Source organism: Diadema antillarum, unplaced genomic scaffold (genome assembly GCF_040938485.1).
Source record: "Diadema antillarum isolate AM-2024a unplaced genomic scaffold, OU_Dant_1.0 seq00000450_RagTag, whole genome shotgun sequence".
In the NCBI taxonomy this organism is placed as follows: domain Eukaryota; kingdom Metazoa; phylum Echinodermata; class Echinoidea; order Diadematoida; family Diadematidae; genus Diadema; species Diadema antillarum.
Genome location: NW_027271423.1, coordinates 281,247 through 308,375, shown reverse-complemented (window position 1 = coordinate 308,375; position 27,129 = coordinate 281,247). Strand labels below are relative to the sequence as shown.

The 27,129-nt window shown below is 39.1% G+C and overlaps 1 protein-coding gene across 1 annotated transcript in view; it reads left to right on the top strand.

Moving 5' to 3' along the window:
* LOC139732804 (protein phosphatase 1L-like) overlaps positions 1 to 27,129 on the top strand; it is a 60,826-nt gene that overhangs the window by 28,548 nt on the left and 5,149 nt on the right. Inside the window, exon 2 of the mRNA XM_071643645.1 lies at positions 9,357 to 9,525. Within this exon, the coding sequence (XP_071499746.1) occupies positions 9,357 to 9,525 (169 nt within the window). The remainder of the gene's footprint in view (positions 1 to 9,356; positions 9,526 to 27,129) is intronic.

Genomic DNA, 27,129 nt, shown 5'->3' with positions numbered 1-27,129 from the left:
CTTGCTGACAAAAAAAGTATTTAAAAAGATTAACAATCCAAAATACTAAATCACTCAGCATCATACACTGTACATCATCAAGCAAAAAGCATTAGGGCCTACACAGCACTGTACCACATTGGGTGTACGGATGTACATTGTACTGGTATTCAATATTTACAATGGCCTGTAATGTAAAGAATAAAATGTGGTCAAATTGGAATGTCACATATGTTTCGGTTTATAAAATGGATCTTTCATATCACTCTGCCAAATTGTAGACAATGCTCTTTTTGGCTTCTGCTGGCCTCTTGACAGACAGGACTCTAAAAGCATTTCTAAATTCTAATTTTCTATCTACAAATGTAGTTCCTGTGGGGCCATCTAATTGTTTAAATGTGTGCCATTTATCATTGCAGGCTGATTCACAGTGTGGATGTACGCCTTGAAAAACAACCGCCTAGAGATCACGAATATGGCAGTGAATGTTTCAGTAATTATGATTTTACATGTTTGTCTAGAAAAAAAGAAAGAAAATGTTTTAAAGGAATGCTGGAAATTGTGAAGAGAACTGTGCATCTTCATGCAGTAATCATACCCCCGCCACACTTAGTGTGAAGGGGGTATATAATAGGAATCACTGTGATCTTGGTCGGGCGGTCGGGCGGTCAGTCGGTCAGTCTGTTGCAAAATCTTGCGTCACGAATTCCTCCCACAGTTTTGAAGCAATTTAAATGAAACTTAGGGTAAACGATGATATTGAGGTATAGATGTGCAAGACATGTTTTTGTGTTTGTCGGACAATGCGTTGCCATGGTAACCATAATTTTACCAAAACCTTGTGGATTGAATAACTTCCATAGTATTTAAGCAATCAATTTCAAAATTGGTATCTATGATGATCTATAGGTGTAGTTATCCAAGACACTCTTTGTGTTTGTACTTGACAAAGCATTGCCATGGTAACCGCATGTTTTCTTCGAAATCTTGTGGAGTGAACAACTTCCACAGTTTTGAAGCGATTGAAATCAAATTTGGTAGGCATTATGGCCTTGAGGCATAGATGTGGAACACATAATTTTTGTGTTTGTCGGACAAAGTGTTGCCATGGTAACCATAATTTTACCAAAACCTTGAGGATTGAATAACTTATACATCATTCACGCAATTAAAGGGATGGTACAGTATTGGTGGAGATGAGAATTGGGCTTTGAACTTTTTGCGAGATACTAAGAAAACACTTCAAATGAAATAGTACAGAGCATACCATTTTAAGAGGAATTCAAAGTTTATTTGATGAAAATCAGGTTAGGAATGACTGAAACATCCCAAAACAAAGTACAGTTGAACCTCTCTTATCCGGCCTCCCTTTATCCGGATCTCTCTATTATACGGATGCAATCTCGCCGTGACTTTAAAAAAAAATAATTACGGGAGGAAAGGGGGATTCCAAACTCCTTGAGAACTCTTACACAAACACACATGAATAACATATTACTTCCAACATGATTAACATACATTACATTAAATTTCCTTCCAAATTGCTTACCTTCAGACATTTTAACATCCCCAAACATTCCCAAATCATCGCAAGAACATGGACAGATTATGGGCTCGAGTCCTCTCATGTCGCATTGCCACATATAGGTCCATACACAGCCGTAGATATGACTAGATAGACATGCATTGTTTCGAGTCATTGGCTGAGCAACGAATGATATTGAACACTCAAAAATTGTTCATACACAGTACACACACAAAGAGAGAGAGGGAGACCATCTAACAATGGCGACCTACAGTCGACTTTGCCGAGCCGTGATGATCGAATTTTGAAGCGTAGTTTCATCGACCCGTACTGTTTATTTTCAAGATCTACTTGATACATTTCTTAATAATTATTTAGGTAAATCATCCCAAGAATTTATAAATGAAAATGATTTCATTCTTGCAAACACGAACCTCTATTTTGGGGTCTGTTACCGAGTGTAACAATGAAAAGGTTGCAGTATACACATTACTACATGTGGTACTACAATGGGCTACATCAGTACATGTGTATATATATGTACAGTTGAACCTCTATTATCCGGCCTCCCTTTATCCGGATCTCTCTATTATACGGACGCAATCTCGCCGTGATTTTTTTTAATATATATAATTACGGGAGGAAAGGGGGATTCCCAACTCCTTGAGAACTCCTACACAAATACACATGAATTACATATTACTTCCAACATGATTAACATACATTACATCAAATTTCCTTCCAAATTGCTTACCCTCAGACATTTTAACATCCCCAAACATCCCCAAATGTAACAATGAAAAGGTTGCAGTATACACATTACTACATGTGGTACTACAATGGGCTACATCAGTACTTGTGTATGTATATGTACATGTATAAAGCATTGAGTCTCCCGTATCCGGCCAAATCCCTTATCCGGATGAGCCCCGGTCCCGACTTGTCCGGATACGAGAGGTTCAACTGTACATGTATAAAGCATTGAGTCTCCCGTATCCGTCCAAATCCCTTATCCGGATGAGCCCCGGTCCCGACTTGTCCGGATATGAGAGGTTCAACTGTACAACAAAGCGATCGCAAGAAAAGGTGGGGTCCACACTTTACTAGAATCGCTCTGTTTTGGATATCTCAGCCATTTCAAAACCAATTTTCATCACATAAATGTGGAATTCCTCATGGAATTAAAATTCGTCGGTTGAGAATGATAAGGGCGTTAAGTGACCACAAAACCCATAGTGTTCGAGAAGACTTAAAGCCCTTCTCATTCTCAACAGATGAAATGCTCTTTCATATTTCATAAGAGGTTTCTCATTATCTCGCCAAAAAATGTTAGAAACCCGAAATTAGGTCTCAACCACAACTATACGATCCCTTTAAGGTCAAATTTAGTATGTATGATGATTGGGAGGTGTAGTTAAAATGCAAGACACCAATGTGTTAATATAAGAAAAATGTGTTGCCACGGTAACCACTCATTTTTATATCAAATTGAACCATTTAATCTATGAAGGTGAAATTTGGTGTGTATGATGCTCTTTAAGTGTAGTTTTGCAAAGTGTCCTGTGTATTTGTATCGGACAATGCATTGCCATGGTAACTTTATTTTTTTTTAAATCCTGTGGAGTGAACTTCTTCCACAGTTTTCAAGCAATTGAAACCAAATTTGGTAGGCATCATGGCCCTGAGGTATAGATGTGGAACACATAATTTTTGTGTTTGTCACACAAACTGTTGCCATGGTACCACAATTTTACCAAAACCTTGAGGATTGAATAACTTTTCCATCATTCAAGCAATTAAAGTCAAATTTAGTATGTATCATGATCTAGAAGTGTAGTTTTGGAAGACACCAATGTGATAGTTTAAGGAAAATGTGTTGCCATGGTAACCACTCATTTTTGTATCAAAATAAATCATTCAAGCTATGAAGGTCAAATTTGGTGTGTATGATGGTCTCTAAGTGTAGTGATGCTGGGGGAAAGCATATTTCCATTTGCTGTCCAGAGGTTTTATACTCAGTGTCAACTCTGTAATTGTACAGTAAACTAAAATTATTCTGTTTCCAATTCAACAAGTGCACAAACTTGGTATTAACGTCATTGCCCTCATGACATCACATACTATAAAACAACACTAGGGGCGGGGGTATTAATCACCTTCAGTGATAATTCTAGTTGAAATCTGTTTTGAATTGTGTTGTACAGATCATGCACATTTTGAAGTACCTACAAAGAATCTTTTTCTCTCCAGTTTGTGTTTCTCTGTAGAAGTGTTTATGCCTTGTGCGCCATGCCAAGTCAGTACCTGTAGTAGGGGTTAATGTAAAATACAATATTGTATCATGTACAGTTATGATTATATTCAGAACATTGCTGCAGTATGAAAGCATTGACATTGGCTGTTAAAAATGAATAGGATGCCCATTTCAATGAAACTTGCAGGAAAAGTAATGTTTGATATAATGACATGAGGGACAGATGATTAAATTTTGGTAATGATCTAGGATTTTCAATGGATTTTTGAAGGATTTTTGATATTTTGGCATATAAGGTCAATGAATTTGGGAGTTCAAGCTGCACATACTGGCAGTTTACATACATGTACAGTGTGCATGCACTATAAAACGCAAGCTTTGCTTTGTCAAGACACTGTGCAGCTGGAAGCTGATGACATACAATGTGTACTACTGTAGGTGTTACAACAGACATTTCCCATTTTGATCCTCAATGAGCCTACAATGTAAAATGCTAAATTTCACTTCCTCCATATCTCAGAAGTGGCTCAAGGTATCATCATGAAACTTAGTACCGTATAGAACTTATACCTTCATGTACATGTAGTGCACATGCATGTACTGCCTGACAGTGATTCCCTGGGTAATTTTAGGGTCATGGGGTCAAAAGGTCCAGGTCAAAGGCCAGATCAAAATGTTTAATTTTACACTTTTTTCCACACATTTGAGATTAGTCATTGCATAAACTTTATTTAAAAAGTTCAAAGGTCAGGGAGAAATCCTCAATTCCCAAATGCCTGCCCTCTTAAGCAAGGAAAGTGAACAATCAACACATTTGTGACAAACATGTCATTTCAATTTTTTGCCAGTTATGTGAAACTGTCATCACACATTGTCAAGACGTATATAATGTACTGTAGACTTCTTGGGAGAACTGCAAATTGTACAATGTAATCATTATGATGGAGGCATACCAGTCACCATAACGACATTTGTGGTTTATACATGAAACACACAATAGCATTAACCCATTGAGGATGAGCTGATTTTGCTGTAACAGGCATTTTCCACAGACTCCTGCCCGAGTATACCTGTACTCAGGACTTAAGTCTTCAATGGGTTAAAGAGAGCCTGAGACTTGTGCATAAGTGCACAAGCAGGTACAGTGTACACAAGGTGCACAAACATACTTTGTAGGCCTGAATTCACAAAGATGGTTTAAACTTAGACCATGGTCTAAAATAAGCATGAAATAGGCGTACACCTTTGATACATGATGTATGTGGGTATCAGTGCGCGTTTGCTATAACTTGTCATACAACATGTATGCTAGCATACGCAGTCTGTAAATCGCATTAATTATGCAGAAGAAATTTGCATAAACTATGGTTGAAACCATGGTTTCAATTGTACCACCTTCGTGAATTGAGGCTGTAGTGTACAATTGTTGTACATGTCTCAGAGTGCTAAAAAAAACCATTTTTTTTTTACTAGCAGCACTCACCCAGTTGGTCAAGCAGATTTTCACATTGTTGTGGAACACTTGCTCGTGCATGAATTTCACTTGCCTGAAAAGAAAGTCCAAATATATACATGTAAGAAGATGATGTACCCAGAAAATCACTTGCTTGTTCAGGGTTTTATGAAGTATAATCATTTGAATCATATCTACAAAAACAGTACCTTGGTTTGCTCATAAAAAATACATCGGATTAACAAACTTGGCTCAATCATGACTTGGCATTGCATTGCATTTGGACTTTGCATTTGGATCAAATAAACGTTGAATTCCTCATGGAATTAAAATTGGTCGGTTGAGAGTGATAAGGGCGTTAAGTGACCACAAAACCCATAGTGTTCGAGAAGACTTAAAGCCCTTCTCATTCTCAACAGATGAAATGCTCTTTCATATTTCATAAGAGGTTTCTCATTATCTCACCAAAAAATGTTAGAAACCTGAAATTAGGTCTCAACCACAACTATACGATCCCTTTAAGGTCAAATTTAGTATGTATGATGATTGGGAGGTGTAGTTAAAATGCAAGATACCAATGTGTTAATATAAGAAAAATGTGTTGCCACGGTAACCACTCATTTTTATATCAAATTGAACCATTTAATCTATGAAGGTGAAATTTAGTGTGTATGATGCTCTTTAAGTGTAGTTTTGCAAAGTGTCCTTTGTATTTGTATCGGACAATGCATTGCCATGGTAACTTTATTTTTTTTTTAATCCTGTGGAGTGAACTTCTTCCACAGTTTTCAAGCAATTGAAACCAAATTTGGTAGGCATCATGGCCCTGAGGTATAGATGTGGAACACATAATTTTTGTGTTTGTCACACAAACTGTTGCCATAGTACCACAATTTTACCAAAACCTTGAGGATTGAATAACTTTTCCATCATTCAAGCAAATAAAGTCAAATTTAGTATGTATCATGATCTAGAAGTGTAGTTTTGGAAGACACCAATGTGATAGTTTAAGGAAAATGTGTTGCCATGGTAACCACTCATTTTTGTATCAAAATAAATCACTCAAGCTATGAAGGTCAAATTTGGTGTGTATGATGGTCTTTAAGTGTAGTGATGCTGGGGGAAAGCATATTTCCATTTGCTGTCCAGAGGTTTTATACTCAGTGTCAACTCTGTAATTGTACAGTAAACTAAAATTATTCTGTTTCCAATTCGACAAGTGCACAAACTTGGTATTAACGTCATTGCCCTCATGACATCACATACTATAAAACAACACTAGGGGCGGGGGTATTAATCACCTTCAGTGATAATTCTAGTTGAAATCTGTTTTGAATTGTGTTGTACAGATCATGCACATTTTGAAGTACCTACAAAGAATCTTTTTCTCTCCAGTTTGTGTTTCTCTGTAGAAGTGTTTATGCCTTGTGCGCCATGCCAAGTCAGTACCTGTAGTAGGGGTTAATGTAAAATACAATATTGTATCATGTACAGTTATGATTATATTCAGAACATTGCTGTAGTATGAAAGCATTGACATTGGCTGTTAAAAATGAATAGGATGCCCATTTCAATGAAACTTGCAGGAAAAGTAATGTTTGATATAATGACATGAGGGACAGATGATTAAATTTTGGTAATGATCTAGGATTTTCAGTGGATTTTTGAAGGATTTTTGATATTTTGGCATATAAGGTCAATGAATTTGGGAGTTCAAGCTGCACATACTGGCAGTTTACATACATGTACAGTGTGCATGCACTATAAAACGCAAGCTTTGCTTTGTCAAGACACTGTGCAGCTGGAAGCTGATGACATACAATGTGTACTACTGTAGGTGTTACAACAGACATTTCCCATTTTGATCCTCAATGAGCCTACAATGTAAAATGCTAAATTTCACTTCCTCCATATCTCAGAAGTGGCTCAAGGTATCATCATGAAACTTAGTACCGTATAGAACTTATACCTTCATGTACATGTAGTGCACATGCATGTACTGCCTGACAGTGATTCCCTGGGTAATTTTAGGGTCATGGGGTCAAAGGTCCAGGTCAAAGGCCAGATCAAAATGTTTAATTTTACACTTTTTTCCACACATTTGAGATTAGTCATTGCATAAACTTTATTTAAAAAGTTCAAAGGTCAGGGAGAAATCCTCAATTCCCAAATGCCTGCCCTCTTAAGCAAGGAAAGTGAACAATCAACACATTTGTGACAAACATGTCATTTCAATTTTATGCCAGTTCTGTGAAACTGTCATCACACATTGTCAAGACGTATAACCATGTACTGTAGACTTCTTGGGAGAACTGCAAATTGTACAATGTAATCATTATGATGGAGGCATACCAGTCACCATAACGACATTTGTGGTTTATACATGAAACACACAATAGCATTAACCCATTGAGGATGAGCTGATTTTGCTGTAACAGGCATTTTCCATAGACTCCTGCCCGAATATACCTGTACTCAGGACTTTAGTCTTCAATGGGTTAAAGAGAGCCTGAGACTTGTGCATAAGTGCACAAGCAGGTACAGTGTACACAAGGTGCACAAACATACATTGTAGGCCTGAATTCACAAAGATGGTTTAAACTTGGACCATGGTCTAAAATAAGCATGAAATAGGCGTACACCTTTGATACATGATGTACGGTATGTGGGTATCAGTGCGCGTTTGCTATAACTTGTCATACAACATGTATGCTAGCAGACGCAGTCTGTAAATCGTATTAATTATGCAGAAGAAATTTGCATAAACTATGGTTGAAACCATGGTTTCAATTGTACCACCTTCGTGAATTGAGGCTGTAGTGTACAATTGTTGTACATGTCTCAGAGTGCTAAAAAAAACCATTTTTTTTTTACTAGCAGCACTCACCCAGTTGGTCAAGCAGATTTTCACATTGTTGTGGAACACTTGCTCGTGCATGAATTTCACTTGCCTGAAAAGAAAGTCCAAATATATACATGTAATCACTTGCTTGTTCAGGGTTTTATGAAGTATAATCACTTGAATCATATCTACAAAAACAGTACCTGGGTACCTTGGTTTGCTCATAAAAAATACATCGGATTAACAAACTTGGCTCAATCAGGACTTGGCATTGCATTGCATTTGGACTTCTTCCCATCTAGCAATTGGAAAGTTGCTGAAATGCATCACTACTAGTACACAATACACAGTCAGTATGGTGGACTTCAAGGGTTTGAGGGTGGAAAAAAAAAGTGACTTCAAATATCTTTTGCTTGGCCATTTAGCACAAGCATTTCTTTCTCACTGTTCCTAAATACTTGCCAAACTTGGATTTTTGTCCCGGGCAAGCATTCATTACAAATACCTGGTAGCAGGCATGTCTGTAGTAAACTATTGCAAACTCAATTTGTTGAAATGCTGTACAATTGGGTATGATGCAGGATTCCTCCGCCATGAAGGGTTGATGATATGTTCTGACACACAGTGGGATGCACATCACTAGTTACCAGGTACTGTAACACCAGAATTTTTGTACATTCATGAAACTTGCATTGATTTCACGAGGATCCAAGATTCACAAAAGTTAATGATGTACAAGTACAAAAGCTTTGTGTTTGTTGAGGGCAACTTTTGTGAACAAATCATGCATAAAATCTGAATACGTATACTGGTACACAGAACTGGTCTATTACACATTGTGCCAACAATGTGTCTACACAATGTCAATGCATCCAATTCCAGTACACATGTAGCTCTGTACACCATCAATGTCAGCAATTAAGAAAATTTAATCCATCAAGTATCCACCAAGCTTTGTGTTTGTTGAGGGCAACTTTTGTGGACAAAGCATGCATAAAATCTGAATACTTATACAGAACTGGTCTATTACATTGTGCCAACATTGTGTCTATGCAATGCATCGAATTCCAGTACACATAATGTACAAATCTGTACATTGTATATGGCTGTACACCATCAATGTCAGCAATTGTGAAAATTTCTTCAGAAAAAAAAAGGGTTGCTGTCTCTGAATGGTAGGGATACAGTGTACCTCTGAAGCACAGGGCTGTGTAGTGATCCTCAAATTTTCTAACAGCAAGGAGAGGTCTACCATGAACATACAAACTGTAAGTCCAACACTTTTTGACCTGCATTTCAACAGTTTGCAGCAGAGTTCACCGAGAAGCTGCTTTCACAGGCTGTTCTGGCCAGACTTGCTACGGCGAAGAGGCGAGACCTCCCAGTCAATCACTCCCGCATCCTCATTGAAGAGATTCTGGCTGTTGATGAGAAATTCCTCACTGTGGCAAAGTCCAATCTGGACATGGCAGGTAAGAGCAGTTACGTTATGATATTGATTGTAGTTATAATGGTAAATATGATTACGATCATGATGAAGTACATGTATTTGAGGGTAGCAATTACTGCAGTGATGATAATGTCACAGGGCCGGTGGAGCGTTTTCAGAAGTGTTGGGGCCCACTTCAAGGTTTCATGAGCTAACAAGCAAAAAAAAAAAAGTCCTCAGCTCGTCTCTTCCCTTCCATTTCCGGGTTTCTTCAGCTAACAAGCAAATAAAAAAAAAGGTCTTCAAGTGAAAAAACATACCACCTTACACTTCAAAATCTCTGTCTATTTCTATTTAGTGCCACTTGCTTACTTCCGGACTTTCGGATTAAAAAAAGTGTGGGGGCCCAAAGTGATGACACCTTATACAAAAATGTATTCCTTTGTATGGTGCACAAAAAGCACCGAGCCCCCATGGCCCCCACGGTTCCGCCAGCCATGGTCATAACGATAATTATGGTATTCATTCAGTAATTAATGATAGGATACTGATGTAATCATGATGATAGTGACTGTAGTGTAATGATAATGATGAGATTGTGATAATGATGTGTATGACATATAACTATGGTGATGACAGTGATATCCAACAACAACTGAATGAGTATAGTGTTGATACCAACAGCTGATTATGGTATTTTTGGCTGGTTGGTAACAGATTTCAATACAATTATGGGCATTATGGTGATTCTTTGAGAGATGCCTGCATTTACGCTATGTACGTGTACATGTACTGTAGGTCCAGGATCACAAGGGCAGATCTTGTCTTTCCTTTAATGACCGACAGTCCACACTACTGTCTCATCTGTCGCCAAGCTGGGGCAATTCAGGGCTAGCTGTTTTTGATACCAGCATGCACGCAAGTGCAGAATCATCAGCTGGGTGCTATCAATAGACTGTTTCTGTACTACAGTTGAACCTCTCGTATCCGGACAAGTCGGGACCGGGGCTCATCCGGATAAGGGATTTGGCTGGATACGGGAGACTCAATGCTTTATACATGTACTATATACATACACATAGTACTGATGTAGCCCATTGTAGTACCACATGTAGTAATGTGTATACTGCAACCTTTTCATTGTTACACTCAGTAACAGACCCCAAAATAGAGGTTCGTGTTTGCAAGAATGAAATCATTTTCTTTTATAAATTCTTGGGATGATTTACCTAAATAATTATTAAGAAATGTATCAAGTAGATCTCGAAAATAAACAGTGCGAGTCGACGAAACTACGCTTCAAAATTCGATCATCACGGTTCGGCAAAGTCGACTGTAGGTCGCCATTGTTAGATGGTCTCCCTCTCTCTCTTTGTGTGTGTACTGTGTGTGAACAATTTTTGAATGTTCAATATCATTCGTTGCTCAGCCAATGACTCGAAACAATGCATGTCTATCTAGTCATATCGACGGCTGTGTATGGACCTATATGTGGCAATGCGACATGAGAGGACTCGAGCCCATAATCTGTCCATGTTCTTGCGATGATTTGGGAATGTTTGGGGATGTTAAAATGTCTGAAGGTAAGCAATTTGGAAGAAAATTTGATGTAATGTATGTTAATCAGTGGCGGATCCAGAGGGGGGCGCAACCGGCGCACGCCCCCCTTTATTTTTTTGTTAAAAACAAAAGAAATAAAAAAAATGAAATGAAATCCGGAAGTGGCACCAGAAATATTAGTCACCCCCCCTTTACAGAATTCCTGGATCCTTCCCTGTTAATCATGTTGGAAGTAATATGTAATTCATGTGTGTTTGTGTAGGAGTTCTTGAGGAGTTGGGAATCCCCCTTTCCTCCCGTAATTATTTTAAAAAAAAAATCACGGCGAGATTGCGTCCGTATAATAGAGAGATCCGGATAAAGGGAGGCCGTATAAGAGAGGTTCAACTGTATATATAGATATGTTTTGTTTGTTTCCTACAGCCTAGTAACGAAGCATTTCATTCACCTGCTCACTCCCATTATATTCCATCTTCATTTATAAGCAGGAATTCACTTACAAATTGTACTTTCTGCTGGGCAGGACAAGCATCCATCAAGCTTTATGTCTGTTGAGTGCAACTTTTGTTAACAAAGCATGCATAAAAACTGAATAGTATACACAGAACTTTATTACATTGTGCCGAGGTCAATCTCCCCTTCAAATTTGTCCCCTGACCCACAGTTTGACATTTAACAAGCTTCGCAGGGACACTGGGAGAAGTCAGTCCCTATGAGTGTCCACACTATCTTATCATTTTGGAAGGGAAAGTCCTGCAGTGTGGGACTTTTCTTGCAATGTGGGACCTAAACACAAATTACATTTGAAACATACATCATGAATTGTTGATTTTCAAAATTTTCTTATTCAAGTCCAGGCTTGATAAAACTTCTACCATTCTACTGGCTTATCTTTTCATGTTAAGTTTTTAGAATAGATAAATTTGAGGAAGATATGAAATTCGCAGTAATGCACTATTGAAAGTTTTAATAGATGTACCCTTGGTGCATGTAGAGTGTTACAAGGTGACTTTTCCCATTAAATTGTACGAGTGGCATATTTAGAGGGTTCCAGGATTCTGAAAAATTGAGAGCATTGTACCAGTTTGGGGACATCTGTACTGATACGAAAAACACAGCCAGCGGAAGTTGTAGTTGGCAAACACATCTTAGAATGGTTTAAACCTCAGTTAACTCTGATGTGCAAACCTTGGGAGTGCTCTTTAGTGGGTTGTTGGACAATGTATTTTACACAATGGGTTCAACTGTGCCAGTTTGGAAATAAGGCAAGCAGACCATTGTGCTGTTTGACGAGCACTGCACATGAAGGCTTAATTAGAGGGACCATATTGTACAAGTATGTAGAACACAGCAATGTTGAATTATTATTGGCAGCCCTCGATTGTATGGTGATGTGTTCCCTCTTTGTGTAGTAATCCTGCAGTATTATTCATACCACACATTTTAACTTGAAATCAAACTTGTGCTTAACATCCTTGCCATGGCCTGTATCAGAGCATGTTCTTAATCTATTGATCACTGTCCTATTTAGCACCCAATTAGAGCATAATATTGTGCTCACCCGTTAATTGGGAACTGCTTTAGCGGGAACCCCGCTTATGTGCAACAAAACTTGATGTAACAAATTTTTCATGTGTTATTTCCACCACTAAATCAGAACCATGAACCGCTTTATTGGTAAGAATCTCACTGAAATACTTCCATTGTTCATCATTATAAGCAAATCCTTAGAAATAATCGCAGGGATTTCATTTCTTGTCAACCAGAAGGATTATTTTCTAACCAGTTCCCAATAGATTATGCCAACTGCACTCTAAACATTTAAGGTAGTGAGATGTAGCGCAGAGGCGGTCATCTTACCGAGCGTCGTCAGCTCCAAATTAGTGTAAAACATTATATATTCGCGGCATGAATATTTCGCGAATTGGAGCCGATGGCCTTTCTCGCAGCATGAAATTTTAGCGACTTGCCACTGGCATCCAATGCATATTGTGTAGGCAAAAATTTTCGTGTGCATTTTAATTTCGCGAATGTTGCCGCTTGCGAAATTCGCGAAATTAAAATGCACGCAAACATTTCTCGTTTTACAGTATGCACTGACACAGTACACCCCTTCAGTGCAATACGGAGAGTCACCTTCCTCCCTGTTTGTACGTACGTGTACGTAGTATGCATACAGTGTGTATGTTTGTGTGTGACAGCATAACACGGGGCATGAATATGAGAAAAGTGTGTTTGTACGATCAGAGACGATTGTCGCAATTGGTGTCATTGTAATGTGTATGCATAACATGTTAAAACAGCATGTGTGGATGTTAGCATATAGCTGCCTCTTTCTATGCGTCAATAGGGAAGGCATCGTGACTTTATGTGTAATTTGAACCAAAAAAAAAGATTGTTTTGTGGATCAAATGAATGAAGCTTTATTCTGATGATGTATTTGTCAAAATTATGAGACTGCTGTGTCTTATCGCCATTTTGTGTCTACGTACGTTTCATAGCATATCAAATATCTGTACTTGTTGCTGTGGTTATTGGCGGGTTCAATAACTGTGCATACTGGGCTTCATGTTCTGTGGTTTGCACATGCCAATATCAGCCACCGTTTTAAAGGGGCATTCCAGTCAGTTTTCATAATTTCACATCTTGTAGTACGAGGTACTGCACATCAATCAACAACTCCATGGATGGATTTGTGAAATCTAGTGTGGTCCTTGAGCAGAGAAACCAATACTTAGAAGAACCTTTACTGGTTACAAGTTACACTGAACATTTATGATGATGTTAGAGAGGCTCACATACAAAACTGTATTTCAGAAATGCAGCAGTGTAATTCTCTGCATGTTACATGCATGTGAAATTGTTGTGTTGATTAAATATTCATACAACTTTTAGCATTAGAGCTACTCCAAGTACAGTCTTTTAGTTCTATACTGTCTTAAATGACTTGTTTTGAAGGACAAGTTCATCTTGATATATGGATTGAATGAATGCAGTAATATCAGTAGAACTCATCAGTGAAAGTTTGAGGAACATCAGACAATCTGTTTAATTGTCATGAATTTTTTAATCTTTTGCACAGTCACAGCTGGATGAGAACAATATTAGGAAAATACAAAGAGAATTCAACAAAATCATTTTTTGAAAAAAAAAAGTACACATTCCCTCAACTTCCCGATGGAATCCCATTTTGTTTGCTCAATTTTCCACTAATTCCCTGTAACCCTTGTTTCAAAAAGGAAAAAAATATATTGTTTAAAACAAGAAATATTGTACTCTTAGATATTGAGTTCACTTTCAAAATTATCCAAAGTAGAACCAGGGGTTGGGCAGGGATCAAAAGGGGGCAGTCTTTATATTTAAACACCCTGTCACCCCTTTCCAGGCAAGCTACGCGGGCCTCACGCCTGTTGTACGGGCACTGCAAAGTACCTGCGTTGCAACTGTGTGTTACCTGCGTGGGAGTTGCCTGTGACTTGCAGTACATAATAAGTAGCTACAGGCCTCCTACTGGTATTCTCCACGGACCTCTGCTGGCAATCCCTGCGACTCAACCAGAGCAGGTTGAGTATAATCAAGGGCATGTCATCACCTTTTCAGGCAAGCCTTGCTTGTGACATGCGGGGGACAATTTTTGCTACCCAGAGGTCCCTGTAGATGGCCCGCATGTGGCAGTACCTGGCACATACCGGGTAGTCGCCCGTAGTTGCCCGGAGGTGCTCACGCAGGTCCAATTTACCCGCAACCAAGTTTCAAGCATGCTCAAAACTTGTTCCGGGTGAGGTGCGGGAATTGCCAGCAGAGGTCAACACAGAAGATCAGTAGGAGGCCCATAGCTGCTGCAAGTCACAGGTTGAAATACTTACATTGTAGTTTGGCCATGGATCTGTGCCTATGCGCCGGACACGCATTTAATTTGCTGCCATTCTATGAGCATAATATGGCTGTTTTACTGACAAGGAATAGTGTTGATACGACAACATCTGTGTAGCTGGTCAGTTCTGCGGGCATGGAGCGAGCTATACGAGCAAATTGCGTGCATGCTGAGGGTCCATTACTGCCTTTCTGCTGGTTAGTTGAGAGTCAGCTGGGGCCAAGATGATCAGCATTCTGTTGGACCTACATTGTATCTTGCTGTGCCAATTAACCCATTGAGGATGGACAGATTTTGCTATAACATGCATTTCTCAAAGACTCCTGCCTGATTATTCTCGGGACTCATTTTCAATGGGTTAATAGTCCTTCAGGGGTTTCCTTTACCGAGTTGTCAGCCCTCAGATCACAGAGAATGCATGCAAGTAGAACATAAGTAGCACCTGTCCAGCAGGTAATATGCATGCGAAACTCACCAAAATCCTTGTCCGCCCGCGGAAAATTGGGGTGCACGTCACGAGACCGACACCCACGAGTCATACAGCTCACAAGTCATACAGCCCATGAGTTCGACACTAAGCCAACAAGGCCCATGAGACCGACACATTACGCGCCGAGTTGTATCTGTCGAACTCGTGGGCTGTCTTTACCTACTTGTAGTGTTGAACTCATAGGCTTTATTTGTCTAGTGTCGAACTCATGGGCTTTATTTGCCTAGTGTCAAACTCATGGGCTGTATGACTCGTGAGCTGTATGACTCATGGACCTGTTTTCAATGTCAAACTCATGGGCTGTACGACTCGTGGGTGTCGGTCTAATGGGATGATCCCGGAAATTGTCCTGCATGCTGGAAAATCCCTACATGCAACAAGCCTGCACAGCTTGCCCAGAAAGGTGTGACTCGGGCTAAACTTGGTTGCAGGTTAATAGGACTTCAGTGCGCACCTCCAGGCAACTACGTGAAAGATACATGCTCTGTACTGTCATGTGCGGGCCATCTGCAGGGACCTTCAGGTAGCAAAAATTGTTCCCCGCAAGTCACACACAAGGCTTGCACGGAAAGGTGCGACAGGGCCTTAAAGGGATGGTGTAGTATTGGTTGAGATGAGGATTAAGCTTTTAACCTTTTGATTGTTATGTTCGCGCTTCCTGTTTCATACGTGCGGTTTCTACTCCGAAGAGTGCACGTCGAAAACGTTCAGTAGCAGTATGTATTTGTTTAACGCAATTTTAACCTTTTGTGAAATACTAAGAAACCACTCATGAAATGTCAAAGAGCATACAATTCTAAGAAGAAATGAAAGTTTATTAGATTAAAATATGTTTGGAAATAGCTGAGATATCAAAAGACAAAGTAAAACAAACAGTCCTAATAAAAAGTGGGTCCTACCTTTTATTAGGACTGCCTTGTTTTGGATATCTTGGTCATTTCAAAACCAATTTTTTTGTAAATAACTTTGAATTCCTCCTAGAATTGCATGTATCATATATTTATGCATTTTCATAATTCATTAGAAGTTTCTTATTATCTCACCAAAAAAAAAAAATGGAAACCTGAAGCCCTGATCTTCACCAAAATTACGTATACCATCCCTTTACCGGGTAAGTCCTTTTTTCTTAACTGCATAGTCACATTTCCTAAATTTATAAAGTGTACTTGGCAGACCATTTTTACCAGTATGATGGAATGCAAATGGACACCATGCCCCCATGGAAGCCCTCAAAGCTGCCCCCGCCAATCAAGTTTCTAATGCTCTCCAGATGACATATCAATATTGTAAAACCCGAAATTTGCGCATCAGGATTGTAGACACGTACTACATAAAGGTGAGAGTTTACTTCAGTCAGTCACAGTTGGAACGCACAGGTTCGTTCATTTATTGAAGACATCAATACCAGCTGGACTCGTGTACTTGTGACAAACACGAACTTGTGTTGAACCAAACTTGTGGAACACACGAACTTGTGTACTTGTGTGCTTGCATACATGGTGTCGAACCCGAACTTGTGGTACACACTAACTTGTGTGCTTGCATACTGCTGTCGAACCCGAACTTGTGGTTCGCTATAAAAAGAGAAAAGAAATAATAAATGCGTAGTTATCACTACCTTGAACAGCTTGTCAAGTTTAATTATTTCTGTGTCTTCCAAATATACTTAATACTTGTAATAATCGAGACACCTTTCGATTTGTGCAACTAACATAAACAACAGTAACAACTTTACACTGTTAACCCAAATGCATGCAACCATATGCAGCAAACACATGCAGTGCACTAAATATGCAAGTGTTCGGTCATAAACATTAACACATCAATGTCTTGTAGAGACATATTCTGACTCAATATCTTGATGTATGGTCCTGCATTTCTCAGTGTACAAATACACTGCACCATAAAATAATAATATTGTTCTCAATAACCTGACTCTATCACACTTTGTTTACTTTGATCATTCAAACAAATTATACATTATGAAGTGACCTTTATCTCTATCACTCACATGTAATTCAGTTCAAATGATGCAATTGCATCCCTACAACACTATCATAAAATGCAGCCTGCCTTTCTGACGATAAATAAATCCAAAGTCATCTTTCCCTTTAAACCCTTGAATGTCTTTCCTTTTGAAGAAAGAAAGAAGGAATTAACCCTTCACAAACATTGAATAAGTTAGCTCTCTAACTGCAGTTATGTATGGGATTGTATTGACCGTATGGTATACGTACATGTACGTGTGTAAATCTAACAGTATACAGCTCTGTGAAAGTGACAAAAGTTGAATCCCTTAATTCTGATTCTCATTCCTATATAACCATGACACAATATTCTTCTGAATATGGAGTCTTACATTATTCCTAAATAAAACATACACAGTATTGTAAGCTTCAATCATACACTCACACTTCCAACATTTCTCTTCCCTGCCTGCTAATAGACAGGGCAGAGCCAGGCAAAAACTGCCTTTTTTTCCAGTCAAGGTTTTCTCACTTGATTCTGGTACTTTAGACCATACTTAACAAAATAAGCTTCTGCGCCATCTTGAAATCTGTCCCGAATCCAAGATGGCCGCCAAAAATCCAAAATGGCCGCCAGAGGACCTAAAAAGTGCCTTCTGTGGTTAAGATTTGTCTGGGGATGGGTTTTTTAAACTCTATTTGATGATAAATGGTAAGAGAAATAAGATTCAGTGGATTAAAATTAAAATCAGTTTCTTTTTTATTGCAAAAATCCAACATGGCCGCCAGACGCAGCTCCCGAAATTAATAAATGTCATAATAACCGGAGGGCCAAACCCTAAAAACTCGCTTACTTAACGAGTGAGTTCCACTCTCTCTACAAACTAAGTAGACCATGCTTATTTTCAAATTTCTATTGTAACAAATAACATACCACTGGTCTACCTCAAAACATTTGTTGCGAAAGCCTCCAAATCCAAAATGGCGTCCAAGATGGCCGCCATATTTACTGAATTTGCTATTTGAAAGACAGAATTTGATAGAAACATCAGATTTCAATGAATGTGATGTCATATGAAAGAGAATAACATTTCCTACAAGTTGATACCATTTTTGTGGGAGATTGTGATAACTGGATTGAGATTTTAAGGAAAAATACTCATTTTTTGATATTTTTTGATATTTTTCTGAAAAAAAGGAAAATCATGAAAATGCTTGATTCAGCATAAATCAGAAAAAAGACTGAAGGATTATCTTGAAACATTTTTAAAGAATTTTGTTTAACATATAATTGATATTTGGAGAAAATTAGGGGTCAGTACCATATGCGGTTCAGGAGTTATAATGTCTCAAACTTGAAAACTCACTATGTAAAAATTTCCACATTAGCTGTGACAAGACATTGTTGGTCGTAAAGAGAGTCTGCATGCGCCAAGACTACTACACGCACCACTGGCACTGAAGCTTGTAGCAGTGCCAGTGGTGCGTGTAGTAGTCTTGGTGCGCGTAGACTTTTTTGACAAACAAGAGTTTGTGCCTGCAAACTAACTTTTCATACCAAGTGGTAGCTCAGGTGACGCCGATCGCTATCATTTCAAAGTAGATTGTTCTGGAGCAGATGGGATGAAGCAAAAAGTGTCTTTCAAATAGAGGTAGAAGCTTGAAACAACCATGGTATAGAAAGTTTAAAACAAATTTGGATCAATCACTCAAAAACTTCAAGATTGCAGGCCATCAAAGCTGACATAGTTTATTGCGCCAAATTAAATATATTATTTTAATTTTGGTACAATTTTGTCTGTTGTGCTATCTATTTATAGTTTTTATATATTTTGAACATTGTAGTGCTATTTCAAACCGTCATGGGTTTTTATGGAGATATTTTTAAAACCAGTGATATTCTACTCCGAAAAAGAAAAAAAAAATCGAGTGGAAGTTTCATTTTTGAAGGAGTTAATAACGGAAATCAGTAAATTTAAAGTAAAATTGGAGTGAATTTTGAGTGAAAATTTCCATTTTCACTCATTTTAGAGTGACCTTAGGGATCACTCATCACTCTTTGAGTGATCCCTGAGATCACTCTAAAAGGAATGAAAATGAACATTTCCACTCTCGAGTGATCCTGATATCTAAAATGTGAAAGCATCTACCAATGGCATTAGCTTAATTCAATTTTGACACTATAACCCACATGAAATCAGCCTAAAACGATGTGAGAAAAATCTATTCACAGTGAATACACTTTCAGCATGCTTATTTGTAAATTCAATTCAATTCAATTCAATTCAATGTTTTATTTAATTTTCGACAAGAACATATAAACATCACTTCTTCTTTTTTGGTAACAGAAAATCAGGTGCTCAAAACTATGTAGGATGAAAAGAATACAATAATTGTAGCACCTTACAATCACTACAGATTATCATAAAACTCGAGTGATTTGAAGTAAGTAAACATTGTGGATAATTCGAAAATGGAGGGACCCACTAAAAAGACAAGTCTTGTAGAATGTGGGCCCCTCAGAAATGTGAACATACAGCATGAATAATCATTTTGGACAGTGTTATTTGAACAATATACTGAAAAGTAATTTCGCACAACACATTTAAAAGCAACTTTGAGAAATTGCCGCCATGTCGGATTTTTCGGGGGGGGGGGGGGGGGTGCTCGGATCAGAAGGGCTTTCAAGGACATGTACGGATCAGATATTATTACACATATGCCATCATCATTCACGTTTCTACAACAGCAGAGTAACATACAAGTACAAAAGCATATCTTTGATACAGAAGCATTTCTTTTTTAAATCAAAGGTCGGGCCTTACCCAAACACTGAAATGAGCTCCACCCCCGCCCCCCAAAAATAAATAAATAAACCCTCAATGTGGTTTAAACAAGGACAATATATATGATAGACAGCAATACAAGAAATTCTAAAAAATATATCAAATTATTAATCAAAATTTGACTCTGATGCAACACACTAAAGGTATCGTTTACCATTGGAAGAGATATCACATTCGATTTATATGTGCAGGTTAGTTGTATCACAAAACATTCTACCATGTAATAATATATATATATATATATATATATACATATATAATGAAGCCTAAAACATACCGATATATCACTATTTCTTTTCAAGAAACCATAACATTGATAACTGTTGACAGCTTAGTATAAAAAACTAGAAATGTCGCTACGGCGACTGGTATGCCTCCGCCATAATGCATGGTTCCCCTAATAGGTCTACAGTACAATGTCTTGACAATGTGTGATGACAGTTTCACACAATTGGCAAAATATTAAAATGACAGGTTTGCCACAAATCAATGTCTTGACAATGTGTGATGACAGTTTCACACAATTGGCAAAATATTAAAATGACAGGTTTGCCACAATTGTGCTGAATGTTCACTTTCCTAGAACTAGGTTCAATCGGAGGAATGATTAAAACGTCAGAGTGCAGGTATTTGGGGAACTGATGATTTTTACTTGGTTTTTGACCCTTTTATAAGTTTATGCATTGAGTAATTTTCAAGGTATTGAGAAAAAGTATCATTTCAGTATCAAATGGTAAAATAGCATTATCTAAACCTGGCCTTTGACCTTTGACCTCACAGTTCCAAAGAGAATCACTGTCAGGTAGAACATGCATAAATAAGTAAGTTTCATGATGATACCTTGAGTTACTTTCGAGATATGGAGGAAAAAGTGCAATTAAGCACTTTCACTTGACCTTTGACCTTTTGGCAAAAACCTCCCACAGAATATATATTTGGTAATACATGCATACATCAAGTTAAAAAAACAAACCTTCAGGCATTGCATAAATATAAGTAGTGATATTTTTGAGGAGTTGACCTTGACCTTTGACCCCCCTGACATATTGACCCATGACCCCCAACTTTCCTAGATAATCACTGCCCATCGCTACAAGCATATATATACTAAGTTCCGTGAAGATACCCTTAACCATTTGTGAGATATGGAGAAAAACATGAAATTTCAAATTTTTTTCACAAAATAACCTGTGACCTTTGACCTTTGACCCCATGACCCTAAAATCCAAACAAAGTATTATCCCCCAGGATATACCATCATACCAATTTTGATGTAAAACCACCACACGGTTCTTGAGATATCGACAAAAACAAAACGGGACGGACGTCCATATACGTACGGACGGACGGACGACCCGAAAACATAATGCCTCCGGCCACTTCGTTGGCGGAGGCATAAAAACATATCAGAACAATCTACTTTGAAATAATGCCGATCAGCGTCACCTGAGCTACCATATGGTATGAAAAGTTAGTTTGCAGGCACAAACTCTTGTTTGTCAAAAAACGTTTGCGCGCACCAAGACTACTACACGCACCACTGGCACTGCTGCAAGCGTCAGTGCCAGTGGTGCGTGTAGTAGTCTTGGCGCAGGCAGACTCTCTTTACGACCAACAAGGTCTTGTCACAGCTAAAGTGGAAATATTTACACAGTGAGTTTCCAAGTTTGAGACATTATAACTCCTGAACCGCAAATGGTACTGACCCCTAATTTTCTCCAAATATCAATTATATGTTAAGCAAAATTCTTAAAAACGTTTCAAGATAATCCTTCAGTCTTTTTCTGATTTATGCTGAATCAAGCATTTTCATGATTTTCCTTTTTTCAGAAAAATATAAAAAAAAGAGGATTTTTCCTTTATATCTCAATTCAGTTATCACAATTTCCCACAAAAATGGTATCAACTTGTAGGAAATTTTATTTTCTTTCATATGACATCACATTTGTTGAAATCTGATGTTTCTATCAAATTCTATCTTTCAAATAGCAAATTCAGTAAATATGGCGGCCATCTTGGACGCCATTTTGGATTTGGAGGCTTTCGCAACAAATTTTTTGAGGTAGACCAGTGGAATGTTGTTTCTTACAATAAAAATTTGAAAATAAGCATGGTCTACTTAGTTTGTAGAGAGAGTGGAACTCACTCGTTAAGTAAGCAAGTTTTTAGGGTTTGGCCCTCCGGTTATTATGACATTTATTAATTTCGAGAGCTGCGTCTGGCGGCCATGTTGGATTTTCGCAATACAAAAGAAACTGATTTTAGTTTTAATTCACTGAATGTTATTCCTCTTACCATTTATCATCAAATAGAGTAAAAAAAACCCATCCCCAGACAAATCTTAACCACAGAAGGCACTTTTTAGGTCCTCTGGCGGCCATTTTGGATATTTGGCCGCCATCTTGGATTTGGGACAGATTTCAAGATGGCGCAGAAGCTTATTTTGTTAAGTATGGTCTAAAGTACCAGAATCAAGTGAGAAAACCTTGACTGGAAAAAAAGGCAGTTTTTGCCTGGCTCTGCCCTGTCTATAAGCAGGAATCGTGTACGATAATCAATACCTACAGCGTACCGTACTGTTCTACGTGTAATCACTTTCTATACGAACACCGTATCGAATCGTTATGTCAACCTAAATTCTGAACTCAATTACAAGCTAACGACATAATACATATCACTACATAAATGATTAAACAAAGCTACAGCAATCAAACATTCGTCTGTTTTCCATCATAATTTCTCTTACCAAACTGTTTAGGTTCCTAAAGTAAATCAATCACAGATCCAAACTCATTCTTTTTTGATCGTGTCTTGCATCTTGGCCCATGTCTTTTGCGTGGCTATCATGTAGTACGCATGAAGCATACTATAGTACGTAAAGCAAAATCAGTGCGCAAGCAACCGAAGGAATGCGCACTTGACGGTGTATCCAAGGTAACGATCTGCACCTTAAAGGGGCGTAACAGCCTAAATTGTTCCAATCAAATATTTCTTGAATGATTCAATACTGCCGCTACAAGGATATTTTCGCAAATTGGAGCCAACGGCCTTCTTCTTTTTGCAAGTTGCCTCTAACATTCAGTGCATAAAGTGTACACGAGAACTTTCCTGTGCATTTTGATTTTGCTAATCTTGGCTCACAAAATTCGGGAAAATTAAAATACATGCAAACATTCCTTGTTTTACAGTAGTCTGCAAGAATGCGTGGCAAGTTAACTTGCAAATACTAGTTACTGCAGATGGCAATTACCCATGACAAAAATCTAGATCTGCATGGAAATGGTAAAGATTTGTAGAGATGGTTAAAACCTAACAAAGCTGCTAGCAGTTGCATTCCACTGTGGCTCTATATCTACACAGAGCTTGAATGTGAAGAAATTTTTTTCGATAGCATGGCAACCAATATGTTTTGTGCCCTCTATGTATATGTTAAAGGGTGTGTACAGTTCTGGTCGAGGTGTAGATTTAGCTTTTAAGGTTTTGCGAGATATTCAGAAACCACTCTATGAGATGTCAAAGAGCATGCAGTTCTAAGGGGTACCAGGTATCAAAAGTTTATTCGATGAAAATCGGTTTTGAAATGGCTGGGATATCCAAAAACAAGGTGAAACAAAGAGATCCTAATAAAGTTGTAGCATGTCGCCTTTTTAGCTCACCTGAGCCGAAGGCTCAAGTGAGCTATTGCGATCGCTCTTCGTCCGGCGTCCGTCGTGGGTCGTGCGTCGTGCGTCGTGCGTCGTCCGTCGTCCGTCGTGCGTAAACTTGTTACATTTTCATCTTCTTCTTGAGAACCCCATGACCGATTTTCACCAAACTTGGCAGGTAGCATCCCTAGGGGGATAGGATCTCAATTTGTTCAAATGGGCACCATGGCCCACCTGGGGGGCCCAGGGGGCCCAAACACCCTAAAATTAAGGAATCTTAAAAAATCTTCTTCTCTAGAACCAGAAGTGATAGAGCTTAGTTAATACTATGAGCTAGTACATTGATGACTGTAGTTTCAGGTTTGTTCATGGGAGAATCAGGGGTGCCCCCCTTGGGACCCAGGGGAGGGGAGTGGGGAGGGGTCCTAATGGGGCCTAAATTGTACATTTTCATCTTCACTTTGATATCCCCTTGTCTGATTTTCACCAAACTTGGTAGGTAGCATCCCTAGGGGGATAGGATCTCAATTTGTTCAAATGAGCACCACGGCCCACTTTAGGGGCCCCCAGGGGGGCCCAAACCCCCTAAAACTAAGGAATATTTAAGAATCTTCTAGAACCAGAAGTGATAGGGCTTAGATAATACCATCCCTTACGAAAAAGTCCTGTGGTACTCCTGTGGTAATTACCACAGGACGGTACCACAGGACAGTACCACAGGACAGTACCACAGGAAAGTACCACAGGACAGTACCACAGGAATTGTCCTGTGGTATTTTGGGACATACCACAGGACAGTACCACAGGAATTCCTGTGGTATTTTGGGACGTACCACAGGGCAGTACCACAGGAAAGTACCACAGAACCGGTACCACAGAACAGTACCACAGGACAGTACCACAGGAATTCCTGTGGTATTTTGGGACGTACCACAGGGCAGTACCACAGGACTAGTACCACAGAACAGTACCACAGGAACTGTCCTGTGGTATTTTGGGACAGTACCACAGGACAGTACCACAGGTCGATCATTACCACACAGCATTACCACAGGGCAGTACCACACAGCATTTCCATGGTACCACAGGAGAGTACCACACAGGATAGATCGAAAAAAAAAAATCTGGGAGAATTTTAGCCACATATCAAGGAATATTCCTGATAGGTGAGTGATGGATTTCAGGACAAACATGGCCCTACTTAATAACCTGTCCTACTCCGAACATGTAACCTCAAACGAGAGTCTAATGGCCAAGTGCCAATCTAGTCCTATAATAGATCTATATAGTCATATTCTATTCCTAGGTAGCCATCGACCGTATCAGTACATATATATATGGCCGTCTATCCGTAAAGCATTAAGGCATGGTTACAATCGATTATACTTTATTATCAAGATATGAAATTACACTTTCTTAACAATATCTATGATATTGGGAATAACATAACATAATTAGACAATCTTTCATAAAGTTCAAAGTAAGTTCCATCATTAATACTTTGACTTTTTAAGTCATATATGTATTTTCTAAAATCTAGAGTGCTTTTTATGAATATTCATGAGCTATGTAAAAATTTGTACCACAGGAGTACCACAGGAGTACCACAGAAGTCCTTATGAAATTTCTCATGCTTTACATCAGCACTTTCACTAAATAGGTAATACTGTAGGAGTATAGGACAGGATAAGTAATGGGAAATCAATTGTTATAATTCATAGCATAACTCATCTATCAATTAATTGAGGAATATTAATATGTGCTTTTTTGTTTGTATTTCTGTTATAAATTTCAGTTGATTCTGCCTTACAATTTTCCTGCGTGGTACTCCTGTGTGGTACTGCTGTTTGATATTCTCCTGATGTGATAGTCCTCTGGTATATAATTTTAAGAAAAAAAAAAATATCCTGTAGCATTTTTCTGTGGTACTTACGAATTTAATTTGCTGTGTGGTACTTCTGTGTGGAATAGCACCATATTATGATTTTCCTGTGGGATTTTGGACAGTTCCTGTGGTACTCTCCTGTGGTATACATCGAAAATTACCACAGGAATTCCTCTCGTACTGTCCTGTGGTATGTCCCAAAATTCCACAGGACAATTCGTGTGGTACTGTCTTGTGGTACGTCCCAAAATACCACAGGACAAGTCATGTGGTACTGTCCTGTGGTACTATCCTGTGGTACTTTCCTGTGGTACTGTCCTGTGGTACTGTCCTGTGGTACTGCCCTGTGGTACTGCCCTGTGGTACTGTCCTGTGGTACGTCCCAAAATACCACAGGACAAGTCGTGTGGTACTGTCCTGTGGTACGTCCCAAAATACCACAGGACAATTCCTGTGGTACTGTCCTGTGGTATGTCCCAAAATACCACAGGACAAGTCGTGTGGTACTGTCCTGTGGTACTGTCCTGTAGTACTGCATGTCCTGTGGTACTGCCCTGTGGTACGTCCCAAAATACCACAGGACAGGTCGTGTGGTACTGTCCTGTGGTACTATCCTGTGGTACTTTCCTGTGGTACTGTCCTGTGCTACTGCCCTGTGGTATTGTCCTGTGGTACTGCCCTGTGGTACTGTCCTGTGGTACGTCCCAAAATACCACAGGACAAGTCGTGAGGTACTGTCCTGTGGTAATATCCTGTGGTACTGCCCTGTGGTACTGCCCTGTGGTATTGTCCTGTGGTACTGCCCTGTGGTACTGTCCTGTGGTACGTCCCAAAATACCACAGGACAAGTCGTGAGGTACTGTCCTGTGGTAATATCCTGTGGTACTGTCCTGTGGTACTGTCCTGTGGTACGTCCCAAAATACCACAGGACAATTCCTGTGGTACTGTCCTGTGGTATGTCCCAAAATACCACAGGACAAGTCGTGTGGTGCTGTCCTGTGGTACTTCCCTGTGGTACTGCCCTGTGGTACTGTCCTGTGGTACGTCCCAAAATACCACAGGACAAGTCGTGTGGTACTGTCCTGTGGTACTATCCTGTGGTACTTTCCTGTGGTACTTTCCTGTGGTACTGTCCTGTGGTACTGCCCTGTGGTACGTCCCAAAATACCGCAGGACAAGTCGTGTGGTACTGTCCTGTGGTACTATCCTGTGGTACCTTCCTGTGGTACTGTCCAGTGGTACTGCTCTGTGGTACTGTCCTGTGGTACTGCCCTGCGGTACTGTCCTGTGGTACATCCCAAAGTACCACAGGACAAGTCGTGAGGTACTGTCCTGTGGTACTATCCTGTGGTACTATCCTGTGGTACGTCACAAAATATC